General features: G+C 36.6%; 1 protein-coding gene, 1 long non-coding RNA gene and 1 other non-coding gene across 3 annotated transcripts; 2 read left to right on the top strand and 1 right to left on the bottom strand.

Moving 5' to 3' along the window:
* The first annotated feature begins 5,632 nt into the window (after positions 1-5,632).
* Positions 5,633-10,903, top strand: LOC104588848 (uncharacterized). The gene is made up of 4 exons (XM_010246972.3): positions 5,633-5,895; positions 7,223-7,281; positions 8,231-8,420; positions 10,354-10,903. The coding sequence occupies exons 1-4, from the start codon at positions 5,633-5,635 to the stop codon at positions 10,466-10,468; spliced, it is 627 nt and encodes a 208-aa protein (XP_010245274.2). The 3' UTR covers positions 10,469-10,903.
* Positions 5,808-11,036, bottom strand: LOC104588849 (uncharacterized). Its single transcript, XR_733861.3, has 4 exons — positions 10,902-11,036; positions 7,443-7,477; positions 6,562-6,674; positions 5,808-5,947 (listed from the first exon to the last, which is right to left on the bottom strand). It is a non-coding gene; the product is annotated as an uncharacterized LOC104588849 (long non-coding RNA).
* Positions 11,037-12,765: 1,729 nt separating this feature from the next.
* On the top strand, positions 12,766-12,855 carry LOC148803541 (small nucleolar RNA SNORD96 family). Its single transcript, XR_016081519.1, has one exon. It is a non-coding gene; the product is annotated as a small nucleolar RNA SNORD96 family (small nucleolar RNA).
* Positions 12,856-13,321: the final 466 nt, after the last annotated feature.

The raw sequence follows: 13,321 nt of genomic DNA, 5'->3' as shown, positions 1-13,321 counted from the left end.
GTGCCACGTGTCTTTCACCTCGTTAGACTATTTGAATTCCGTACAAAACTTGTAATATTTCGTTTAATTGTCCACTTCTCGTTCCTTTCTTGTCAAATTGATTCCTCTCTCCAACCAGCGGCGACCAACAACTATTACCGGCGATCGGAGGAAAGAGCCTGCCCTGATAGAAGCTGGACTCCATGGACAACATCGTTTTGGGTGATCTGATTTGAGTTTGGGTTGCTATTGAGCGTGTTCATGTTTCGTTGGATGGTTCCAAGGATTTACTGCGATAATGATTGTAGCTGATGCAGGCTTAACGGTAAATATCCAAACAATCAAATTAGAAACAATTAAGGCCATACACAACATTAACATTATTAATAGAAGAAGCGTTTTGATGCTCCTCAGGCTGAAGACCTTAAAGTTTAGAGGTCATTCACTGATCAGAAACTTCAACTCAGGGTCATTTTTCTTCTTCTTTAGAATAATAAAACTAAAACCAGACAAGCTTGTAGATGTTTTCATTTGATCCAACTTTCAGACAAAAAGAGGAAATTTAAAGAAAAGAAAAAAAAACCTTTTGTTTGGTAAAAAAGAGAAGCATGCAAATGGAATAAGCAAACCAGGTAGAACCCAAGTGAGAAGAAAAATATCTTTAGATAATTTATACATGGCAAAAGTAGACTAAACTTAACAAATGTCGAGAGGAAGAAAAAGGTGAAATAGGGCAAAGAAACAAACATGCAACCCCAGTTCTCACAAGCTCTTTTAGGGAAAAAACAATAGACCCACCAAATCCAATGTACCAATTTTGAACCAGTCCACAATAAGACTTTGAAATAGAAAAAGAAAAATCAAATTTTACACAGAACCCACATCTCTCAGCAGTGGGGGAGGGGGACCCAAGTGACTAAAATAGAGAGAAGTGTGTGTCTGTGATGATGCAAGAGAGGAAGAGCCAAAGACCAACCAATACCAGCGACAACGGAGATGTCCATGTCTCTGTAACGATCAACAAAAATGTCTACAGTGTCCTTGAATGCCCTGTGATGAAGTAACAACGTCGTTATATCTTGAAACATGATTCCTGAAACACAAAGCCACACTAAAAAAGATGATAAAAAGAGATACGACACTCAAAACAGAGTTGTTCGACTAAAGCTCCATGAAGTAATAATAGAACAAGGAAATACAACAAAAGCCAGCTAATGACCTGGTTTGGGGAAGTGAGACACGACTCGAATCGCTTCAGAGATAGCCTGCAGCCTTGGGTCTCCTCGTAGTCCGTTCTCTCCTGCAACCGGTGATTGTTGTTGGTTGCCGCCAGTTGGAGAGAGAGAGAGAGAGAAATCAGTTTGGCGAGAGAGGAGTGGGAAGTGGAGAATGGAACAAAATATTACAGGTTTTCGTATAGAATTCGAATAAAGTCTAATGGCATTGATGGGCAACGGTGTTTACTCTAAGACACACGCTTTAAGCAGCCACAAGAGGCAAAAGATGTGTGGTGCGCCCTCCTGCTGCATGAACGGTGAGAGTATAGAGCCTGCCTTGATCCTGATAAAAGCCAGACACAAGAACTTTGTTTCTTAGCGCGTCTTTTCCATGGTTTTTAAAAACGAATCGGTTAGGGGTCCGGTTAATGGTTCGAACGGTAGATCTGAACAGTCGGCCCGTTCTGATAAAAAAATAAAAAGTTAAAAAATTGGAAAACGATCAAAACCGTTTGAATGGTTAATCGGCCGGTTCAACAGTTTTTTGACCAAAATCAACGATTTTGATGGAAAAAGCAGTTTTGGAGGAAAATAGAATCGATTAAGTGACCAGTTCCTGATTTTTCTGGTCCGACCGTTCAGTCCAATCCGATTTTGAAAACAATGGTCTTTTCAATGCATAATATTTGCCTTTCTAACCATCCTCAAAAATCATTAACAAGGAAAAACTACAGAGGAAGAAAATTAAGCCATCACTTTCACTCGTCTCATTGCATATAGAACTCTCACAATGTTGGATGTGTCCCTGCCCCCTCCCATCTAAGAGAGGCCTAGAAAACATTTTTTTTCTATGTTTTCTTTTACTTTATTAACTATACACTAAACAAAAAACAGTTGGGATCACAATCCATACATACTTTTGACATAATTAATCTTGTAGGTGCACATGGTAAGCATCCAATGGTGAATCTCGACCCTTGAATCATGGGATTTGTGATAAGTAATAGTCATTGAGAAATGGGGTCACTAAAACTTGGAGGAAAAACTTTGAGGTGCGTCGTCTGGAGACACTGTCTTTATAATATTATTTGTCCTCACTGTGTCATACACACATGCGTGCATGTTACGTGGTAGCAAGCTTCTACACTCTCTTCTCTTTATCTAAGGAGTATAAATCAGTTCCTATTAAAAAACCCAAAACAAAACTTGTAATTTTCCAATATAGGACAATTTAAAAAACTGTTTTTAGTAAGAAAAGAGTTATTTTCAAGACATGTATACATATATAATTTTTTATGTAATTGACCAATCAAACTCCATTGGATTTAATCTCTAATAAGATTAAAATCCAACAATAATAATAGTAAAAAAACCCATTCCTATTTCTTCTATCTTCAGACACGTCTTATTCAATACGGTACTATGGTACTGGCCGATGGCTTCTCAAGATTTTGCTTTCAATTAGGATGAACGTATCATTTCTGTATGAAATCGGATTAACTGTTCAGCAGGTAATAGAAATAAAAGACATGGACCCATAGCTGAACGTAATGACTGGCATAGAGCATTATTATAGGTTTCACTGCCTGCCGAACAGCCATTGGATTCTGCTAAATATGCCAATGATAAAATACATATGCATATGGTATACAGTGAAAAGTTAAATGGTTGTCCATCCCATTTCCCATGCCCTGTATTTTATTACTGACGTGGCGTGGCGTGGCGTGGATCATTATCATTAATTCTACAATTAATGCAATGGTGTTCAGCTAATCCTTTCTCTTTTCCAAATTAACTATCTGTGGGTTCTGACTGTTTAAATATAACCGGAATATATTTTTGTCCATGAAAACCTCTTTGACATTTGACAAGCTAGCTTATCAGTTACATGAAGGCTTCATTCATGGAAGATATATGGAAGATTATGTGGGGCCCCAAGCTACTCTTGTTTTATGACTGACATGCATACATACAGACTTCAATTTGATAGAGAACAGAGTCCAGAATCCATCTCAGCTGCAAATTAACTATGCAAAGTTCATATATATATACATAGCGTATTGGTAGAGGCAAATCATATCTCTTATGCTTCAATAAACCCGTGTCTATAGCCTATAGGAACAGTACTGAGAAAGACTGGGCTCCTACCACAAGTCATCCCTGTTATTGGCATATAGGCAAAAGTGTCTTGTCAATGATCATACAACTCACAACTTTGCTTGGAGGAAGGAGGAAGCCAAAATAGATTCAACAAGTAGGGGTGCAAATGAATAGGATCGTAATCCGATCCGATTTTATTTGATCGAATTTGGATCTTCAGATCGGATCAGATTTAGATCACCCTTATTCGATTCAAGATCTGATCTGATGTGTTATATATTTATAAATATACATATATGTATATGTATGTATATATGTTATTTATTTATTTATAGATATATTATTTATATTGTATTTTTATAAATTTGTTATATTATTTATTTTTTTTATAAAAGCATGTATATATATGATGAAAATAATTAAAAAATATATTTTGTTTTTTCTTTATTTAAATTGGTATATTTTATTTTTTCTTTTAATAATTTATTAATTTTTAAAGAAAACAAGTCGGACCAAATCAGATCCAAAGATCCGATAGGATTCAAATTCAGATCGAGTCCTATAAGATCCAATCAAATCTTCGGATTAGATTGGATCTAACATGAACAGAGTCAGATCAGATTTGAATATACCCTGATTTGAATCTGATCCGATCCATTTGCTCCCTACCAACAAGGGGTTGCTTCTCTAATTCTCTTTAGTCAAATTGGAATCTAAATGCCACCCATGTTCCACCAAGTACCGAAACAAGTCAATCTGACTACAGTTCAACTCTCTCCTCAATTGAGAGACCCTCGTTTTGTTTTTGGTGGATAAGAGTAGGGGTGTAATAGAGCCAAGTCGAGTTGAGTGTCAGGCTGTTCGAGCTTGAGCTTGATTCAAAAACTTAGAGCTTAAAACTTGGCTCAAGCTTGACCAAATTTCAAGTTTCCTTCTCGAACTTGACTTGAGTTGGTACTCATGAGCTATTCAAGCTCAGCTTGGCTCAAGCCAATTATAAATTGATTAGTATTAAAAATTATAAATAAACTAATATCAAACAGATTGAAAATAAAAATATATTAAGAACCTTGAGTATGTCTTAAAAAATATAGATTAATTAATATTCTAAATACTATAAATAAAATATATTATGAAAATCGATTATAAATTTATTTATTATATTATAAATAAACTAATGTTAAAAATTTAATATCTATTTATATTATAAATACAAATATATTAAGAAATAGTATTTTATTATGAGCTCGATTAAGCTTACGAGCTACTTGAGCTAGGTAGTTTGAAGTTCAAACATGGCTCAACCAACTACTTGACTCAAGTACATAGAGTTGAGTTCGAGTATTTAGCGAGTGAGCCCCAATAACTTGTGTAGTAGTTTTAGGTGTTGTGATTCAAAAGTTTAGAAAGGATAGTTTTGTGTCATCAAAAACCTTTTTTTTTTTTTTGTCTTTTGCACTTCTTGCACACACCCACATTTGTTTCATTCTCACACAAGCTTATTTGACTTTTGCCAAATTTCAAAATTTCCCTCCACTCTTAAGCCACTTTTCCTCCCCTAGAATTGTTTGAATTCCACATGGAAAAATTACAAGAAAAGTTGAGTTTATTACTAGGAGATGACAAATTTCAAAATTTCCCTCCACTCTTAAGCCACTTTTCCTCCCCTAGAATTGCTTGAATTCCACATGGGAAAATTACAAGAAAAATTGAGTTTATTACTAGGAGATGACCTTTGTCTTATGGGGACCCAAATGGAGTGTATATACATATATACTCTCCCAACTTGGTGAGTGGTTGGGTATTCTCTTTCACGTGTGCGTACTTAGTCAAGCCGTGGGTGTGGGTCATCTGCCTACCTTCTTATGACTAAGTTTTTGAACTCGCACTTCTTTGTATTATGCTGTCTCTCAGAAGAGTCGCCATGTTTCTTAGGGTAAATTACACGGACCCCCTGTACTATGGGGTCAGTGACAAAGACCCCATGAATTTTAGCTGTTAGACAAAGACCCCTTCTGTTAGCCTTTTGTTAGCCATGGATACTGGTGACTACACTAAAACGTAAACGGAGAAAGAAAGAAACCAAAAATATGAAGAGAGGACAAGGCATCGGACGAGGAACTTGCTAAGTTCTTCATCGTTTGCCATCATTCTTCAATTTCCAAGCATTCAGCTATGGACTTCATTCTCCTAAAAGTAGTCTCTTAGGTATATTGCTTGGTCAACACACCTCATAGGATAGATATCAACAACTTGATGCTTCAAAACACTAGCAGAACCACGCCTCTAGAGGGGCTAATTTCAGAGGCAGGGGTAGCAGTTCAGGCCCTTATTCGATGATAAATCCGTTTCAAGCTCCCGATGTTCATAGATCAGGTGACAACTTATCTGGTGCAGGTGGCTTGAGCGTCTACAATAGAAATAGGCACCAAGCTTTACATCTCCAACTTAGATTATGGTGTCTCGAACGAGGACATCAAGAGCTCTTTCTAGAGGCTGGTGACCTAAAACAATATTCAATCCATTATGATAGAAGATCGAAGGTGACAACAGAAATTATCTTTTCACGCCTGGCAGATGCTCTAGCTGTTGTCAAGAGGTATAACAATGTTCAGCTTGATGGGAAGCCAATGAAAATAGAGATTGTAGCCCTACAAGAAAAATAACTTTTAGTGGTAGTCGGCAAAATGCTGCTAAAAGAAGTGTCGCTAGAAGTCTATTCTCCATTCAAAACATTTGAATCATAAATTAATACATCTTAGTTTCAAATTGATAGATTCTTTAATACAAATATCATGTTTCCTCCCTCATCTCTTGTCTTTTCCATGCAAGTATCTCTCCACATTGTCAGGTCCACATAGCTCTTTAACAACAAGCATGGTTGTGGGGGTGTCCAACTGAAAGGTTGAATAAAATTCATCTGAGCTACACCTTTTAAGAAGCTCCTTCCTGGCTTCTCTAATAGCTCTTGTTGCACAGTGAATAGATACTGCTCAGAATCTGCATATTCCACTAGTCGTGTTTCTTAACTTGATGAAATATGTATTTGTTCATATTTCACTAGTTTTTTATTCTTTTTTTTTATGAAATAACTATTACTGTACCCTAAGAAGAAAACAAATACTCCCAGACTAAGTTCATAGAAGCCTTAGCCATGATGCAGGGTATCCAACCCATTTGCATGATCCAATTGGCCCAATTGAAGGTTGGGAAGTATGAATAGTTGCAATGGGTATTCAATTAGTAAGATAGATAGTGGACATACCCGATCAAAATTAGTAGGGGCTAGACCCTGAAATTCCATGATGGTTATTCCTCAGAATTGAGCCATGAGATAAGCACTTTGCAATCACCTTCAACAATCATCCCTAACCCTTTCTGTAGTGACAAAAGTTTGAGTCATTATATCACCGCCAACAATTCTAAATATAGCTAATGCTTTCCACATTGCAAAGAGAAGCAATTCTCTCACTCTTGGAGGGAAGGCAACAATTGATGATTGGCTATCCAAAAGTTTGAGGGTGATCTCCCACTTAGATGAAAGTAGGGGAAGGGCTAATCCCTGGCTTTTATACTCTTTTTTCCCCACATTATGTACCAAAAGCGGGGGAGGCTTAAATATTTTATTTCTAAAAGTTTTCATATAGCATAGTTTTCCAAAAGAATTATGTTCTTTTCTATAATTTAAATGATGGTAACTTGAAGGTATTTTAAGTACTTAAATAGCTAGTTAAGGAAATCTTTCTAGAATTGCTCAGTAAATCAGAACTTACCTTTGGAGGAAAGAACATGTTTTTGGTGATGCCCACTATTTAGGATCTTAACATTAAATTGCTTTTACTATGCAAGAAACACCTGGTTTATACTTTCTTTGAAATGAGTAAACTTTGCATCTGAAGTACTAATACATGGTTTTCATTGACTAGGTGGACTATCGATACAAAGTATCATATAGCTGATGTTTCTATATGGATGGCTCATCTTGGTGAGGAGTTTTCTATTGGGATGTGGCTAGTTTCTTATCTTTCTTGTATTGATATGACTTATAGCTATCATCTTTTACCATCCTCCAGCAATGGGTTTCTTGCAATGATATTCAGAAGTTTGACATATTATTGTGCATTGGAAACAAAGTAGACCTTTTACCTGGTCACTTTGCTCATGCTGAATATAGAAGACACCTGCAAAAGTGTGGAGAATCTTTTAGTAATCCACATCCAGAGTACTTAGATTATGGAATTCTAGAAACTGAGGGTAGTAGTTTGTTGGGGGATGAAGAGCCCTCGGAGCAGCACAATTTTACACCACCTTAGTCATGCAAGTCACCCTTAAAGAATAGTATCTAGGTAATGATAAGTATTAAGACAAAAATACCGTTAATCCTACGAGTAAGAATAAATCAACAGAACTAAACCCAAACAACCTAGTAAAAAATACAAAGGCTATGATGCCCTTACATAGGCAATTACACATTTTAACATTAAGCATAAAGAATAGCCTGAAACAATTGAGTCTAGAATAACAACTCATTTTTTGGTGTTTCTGCAATATGTCTATTACTTTATAATTGGTTAACTTTCTCCTAGCTTTTATGCATGTTTGCTGTCATTTCTCTTTTTCTTTTCATTCTATGGGAATTCTAGTTGGATGCTCCTTCATTTCATACATACACAATATTGGCCTATCGGATAAAAGTTGTTCTTATAGATTCCATTTAATGAATTTCTTTGCCACCTGAAACAAGTAGAATAAGTAGACTTGGACTTACTGCGGTTGGTCATATCCTCTTTTCTTCTTTGGCCATGAAAATACTATATTCTGTAATTCACAGGAAAGTTTTACAAAAGTAAACCATTGCTACTAAATCCACTAGTTTATGTATGTGATGGTTAATGAGATTATCAATTAACAGTTATGAACTCTTTGCTATTCAGGTGTTTCTTTTGGTAGAAGGTCTGAGGTTTCAACTTCAAGCAAGTATTTTCCCACTTCTAGAAGAGTGTTCAGGCGTCTAAAAGACTATGCAAGGAAACTTTCTGATGTTGATGCATTTACACAGGAAATTGAACATTGGGTTCTGGGGAGGACATCTTCAGGCAATGAGAAGGGGAAACAATTGTTTAGGTATCCCTTTCTTGTTGATGAGTTGCAGAAACTTGATTATGCATTAGAAGGGATCTTATTTCAGCAACTCTTTCGTATGCCTTACTGTATACTTCAGATGATCTGAAAGAGGATGGGTATCTTACTTTAGAAGACTTCATACTATTGTAGATGGTTTATGGCATACCTTTTGGCACAAATATGGGCCATTGCCATGATTTTTGTCTTGTCCACATCATCCTGGACCTAAGTTCTATACAGTTGAAAGGGCAATACTGTAGATGGGAGCACATCCATCTAGGCTTTAGCCATCTTGAGAGGATATGAGCTAAATCTCTGATGACTCATTTCAAAACATTCTCAGTAATAACTAATAGTAGATTGTAATATGGGATTCAATCCAAATCTAATTCTGATATAAGTATGCTGGATAAGTTTTGAGTTACTAGTCTATAATAGATCAATTCCATACAATAAGATTGAAGTGTTATAACACTGGATTTTGGAAAAAAATATTTATGAATGTCAAGCTGGTATGGTAATTTCCATAGAAAAGGAATTCATATTCCAAAATGTTTAGAAGAGCACAAAAACTCACTGATATATCTTTCACCATTGCTTTTTATTAGTATAAAATATGAAAATTATGTGCATGGACAATTCTAAGAGGTAAAAGTCAAGAACAGAAAAAACCAAGTTATTACAAAGGAAGAGAAAAGAAATTATGTGCATGGACAATCAAACAAAAGCCAAGCAACATAATTGTTGATAGAGTTACTTTGCCAGGCAAATAGAGCAGACATGCCAGTATAGATTTGGTAAAGAATAGACAATTTGATAATCCAAGAAACATTAGCATATGTATAAATAATTCTTCTAACCTGATTTATCTAATTGTATAGTGGAAGTTGAAAACAAATCTTATCCCAAGTTGAGCAGGAAAGGAAGTTGTACTGTGTTGCATTGGAAATGGGGAAAGCAACAAATAACAACTTAGAAGTTTACATTTCCATGTTCATTAGTTCCCATACAAAACATAAAAGAGGGGCTAAAAAATGGTGATGCCAAAATCATATATCATGAGGCTAAATGCTAATTAGTGATAGGTTTGTCCAGTAATTGATTTGATACCAGCTTTATGAAAGTAATAAATTGATGCCAAAGTATCCAAAATGCATGTTAAAGGGTTATACCCATCCAATCGCCACAAATTCATCTACTCCAAGTTCATGATTATTCTATTACACTGAATATTAGATGTCATATGATTATTAGAGTTTAGACCATCCCATAGTACGAAACAAGGAATTGAATAATAACTCAACTGATGCCCATCTTGGGGCAACCAAAAACCAAAGAACCAATTTAGATGAACCTTATAATCCAGTAGGTTAACATTTTGAGGAAACATTAAAAATTAATGCATGGCAAAGTAGTCATCCATGGTTGACATTCCTGGTTGGTTACTGTGGTAATTTTATTTACATGCAATGAAGACAATTTCAACTTGTTTCAACATCTTATTCAACTTGCTATCATGTTACATACTAGAAGGCTTCAAGAACCATGAAAAACTGCTGAACTACAAAATAACTTCCATTCATAGAAATACATCCAAATTAGAACCCAACCTAGTATTTTTTCAAGCTGAGATTTTTTCTTTGTATTGCATGCATAGAATTAAACATTAAAAGAACCTGGATGTAGGCCCTAGGGAGTAGCTAGGAAATACTAAACCAAAGAAAAATGAAAGACAAATTCAATTAAAGCTCAATTGAAGAGCTTTTTAAGTGGCTGAAGTTTGGAATGCCTCTATGTAAACCTGTAAGCATCTAGGGATGTTTAAAAATTTCAGATTTCTACAAGCGTTTGATTCCAGTAGTAATCAGTAAACCCGACCATGGGCACCCAAAATGAATTGATAGCGATTGATTTCTGTTACAATGGGTTTCAGGATAATTGTCAGTTTTCATGGCGATGATGATAAAGCTCTCAGCATTGTCCTTCGAGTACAACAAGTTTACAGGGATGATACTCTCTTACTGAAAAGTTGTAATTCAAATGGATGAGGCTCTTACTCAGAACTCAGAAGTCAGAACTATTTGTTTGGACTAATACCAGGCCTGCTGATGGCATTAAAATCAGGTTCTGCAGCGCTGAAATTAGTAGATAACTGTTTGTATAGATGTTCATCAATGTTATGCTCCTGCTAAGGTGGAGATCAGAAGTTGGTAATGACGTGTTACAGCTTTGTACTAAGTTGTCATTCAACACTCAACAATAGGCTTGTCCCTTTTGAAAACGGATTTGGGGAGAAGTTATTAGTGGTAAGGATACCTTCACCTTGAGAGTGGGGAATATGTAGACATAGCTCTAGAAACCTATGATCTGTATACACAAGACAACATTGGAATTTGGAAACCTAATTTGTCTAAATGATAGACCTAGCTTTGTATCTTATGCTACTTTTACTACTTAATTTACTTACAAGAAGGAACCTACCTTTAATGTATCCTTCGAGGCGTTGGTTCAATGTTGTGGTGAAGAGATTGAATCAACCACTGATGTTGAAGTCGCAAATTGGTGCTATTTGGTGGAAATCTGAGACAAACTCCACTGGTGATGGACAGTAGAAAAGAGAGAGGGAGAGAGAAATATTATTATCTATTCATGCTGGCTGGTGTCCTTGGGTGTCGTCCGGTGGGGAGAGGTCGACTGTAAGAGAGAGAAAGAGGGCGGGAAGAGAATGGGATCGAAAATGAAATAGGAGGGAGGAAATATCCCAAATTCGCGCATTATTTATTAGCGACAGTCGCTATACTCTCTAACGGCAGTTTTAAATGACTGCGGCTATAGAATATTATTTGTAGTGGCAGCCTGCCTTTAGCCCCCTTCTAAACTGCCGCTATTTCTCATTTTTCCTGTAGTGTAGGAACTAATATTATGACGCATGTTGCTGTTCTACCAACTACAAATGGCGGATTTGGAAATCCGAATGGTGTTCCCAGAAGTGGACAACGAAGGGATGGTGGTGGTCGTGGATTTGGAAGGGTCTGTAGATGGAGAAGAGACCGTGGTGAGTAGACATTTGCAGAAGATCTTGATGTTGATTTAGAGAAGTACCATTAAGAAGCAATGCAAATAAATTGAAGGTAAACTTTTGTGGCTTCATAGTTCTGCTATTACATTGTAAATGCGTCGTTGCTCAAGGATGTGTACTTTTACCAACATGCTACTCTTACAAGGAGGAAAACAGAGTTGAGGAGATTGTTGTGTCTGGTTTATGGAGCTAGGGCCTTTTATTGTTGGTTGCTCCTTTGAATTTGACATGGTACATGCGTTAATAAACAACCGCAAACTGTTATTTTGATAAAAAAAAAAAAATTCTAGACATCGTCCAAGGACCATCTGTTGAAGAGATCCACCGCAGGTTGAGTGAAGATCGCCATGGCTGCAGAGAGCAAATGCTTGTGATTCCATTGGATTTGAAGTAGGGGTTGAACAACGAAGAACCGACTTCCTGTGAGGAACTTTAAAACATAAATTTGGTTCCATTGGAGTTGTTTCTTAAGTTATAGAAAGAAATTGAGGGCATTCATGTTGGTCTCAATTTGGAGGTACTCTATTTCCCAAAAACATAGAAGCCGGTTCTCACTGGCAGAGATTTTTTTTTTTCTTTTTCCGGCGATGATTACCGGTGAGAAAATTAGATTTCTCACCAAAAAATATTAGGATCTGTTTGATTGCTGAGAAAGGGATGAGAAAAATGAATATTCCCGAATGATTCTCCCTTTCTTGTGTTTGTTTACGGATAAACAGTGTTTTGGGACGAGAAACAAGAGAGATGCGGGTTCCCAAAATTAAGTGAGCGGGGTCGCACTAAGAAAAAGCTAAAAAAATATCTTGGGTTTGTTAGAGCAAGACGTCGACAACCTCCTCTCCCTTCAAAGTAGCAATCCAACGACCATATCTCCGGCAGCTTCTCCGGCCATCTCTGTGAAAGATAACACAAGATCCATGAATCTCTCTCTCTAGCGGTCATGTTCTACCCTTTTTTTTGTTGTTTTTCGGTCCATGGTTCTTGCTCAGTGAAGTGTGTTCTAATGTCATTGTTGATCCGAGCAGGAACAACGGAAGGCTGAACACCGCCCTTTCTCAATGAACAGTTCTCTCTCTCTAGCAGGAACAATGGAAGGCTGAATCGAAGAACATCTTTCCACGTCGCAGGCAAGTTTTTCTTTTTCTTTTTTTTTTTTTTTCCTTTTGTTCCGAAGGTTAAATGTAGTTAGAAGGTCTTGGCTTTCTTTTGGATATGTTATATCAATGGAGCATAAAGTACTTTGGAATTTTTGTTGGTTAAATGGCGTTGCCAGTGATGATATCAGTACCCAAAATACCATCTTTCGGGACTGAATGGCTTATTAAGCCTTGCTGTCACTCTGCAATTCTGAGGCATATTATTGTACAAACTACAAACTACTCCCCATTCATTGTACAGTGAAAATTCTCTTGATTTTGTATCTTTTTCATGTGTTCTTTTTCTGGGATTGCTTTGGTCAAAATGGGAGTGGTCAGAGAGATTGCCCTCTCTCTGTTTCTTGAATGCTATTCTATTTTAATTATAATGTAACTTCTAAACTTCACATGTGTCCATGATTCCATGGGTTTTCTCATTGTGCTTCATTCCTCTACTTTTTGTCTTTCTGTTCTTTCCATCAGCCTTAGAGTCTGATGTGGGCTCTTGATTGCTCATTCTCTTCTTCTATGAAGAGCTTTGGAGTTCTGTCATTTGGACTGATCATGTTCCTGTTAAAGCTAAATGGGAATAATCTCTGCAATTATTACATCTAATTGCTGCAGGGCCATATATTCAACCCTCCTCTTGGCTTCCCTATCAATTCTGTAGTTTTCTGTTGTCGTTT

Source organism: Nelumbo nucifera, chromosome 1 (genome assembly GCF_055504915.1).
Source record: "Nelumbo nucifera cultivar China Antique chromosome 1, China Antique-T2T, whole genome shotgun sequence".
Classification (NCBI taxonomy): Eukaryota; Viridiplantae; Streptophyta; class Magnoliopsida; order Proteales; family Nelumbonaceae; genus Nelumbo; species Nelumbo nucifera.
This window is presented reverse-complemented; position numbering and strand designations above follow the sequence as displayed.

What these genes read in the sequence shown, in the direction of transcription:
- LOC104588848 (XM_010246972.3), top strand. Translation starts at nt 5,633, where the DNA reads ATGATAAATCCGTTTCAAGCTCCCGATGTTCATAGATCAGGTGACAAC. An exon ending in GCTCTAGCTGTTGTCAAGAG is followed by an intron (nt 5,896 to 7,222) that starts GTATAACAATGT and finishes TTCATTGACTAG; the next exon opens with GTGGACTATCGATACAAAGT. An exon ending in AAGGGGAAACAATTGTTTAG is followed by an intron (nt 8,421 to 10,353) that starts GTATCCCTTTCT and finishes AATGGGTTTCAG; the next exon opens with GATAATTGTCAGTTTTCATG.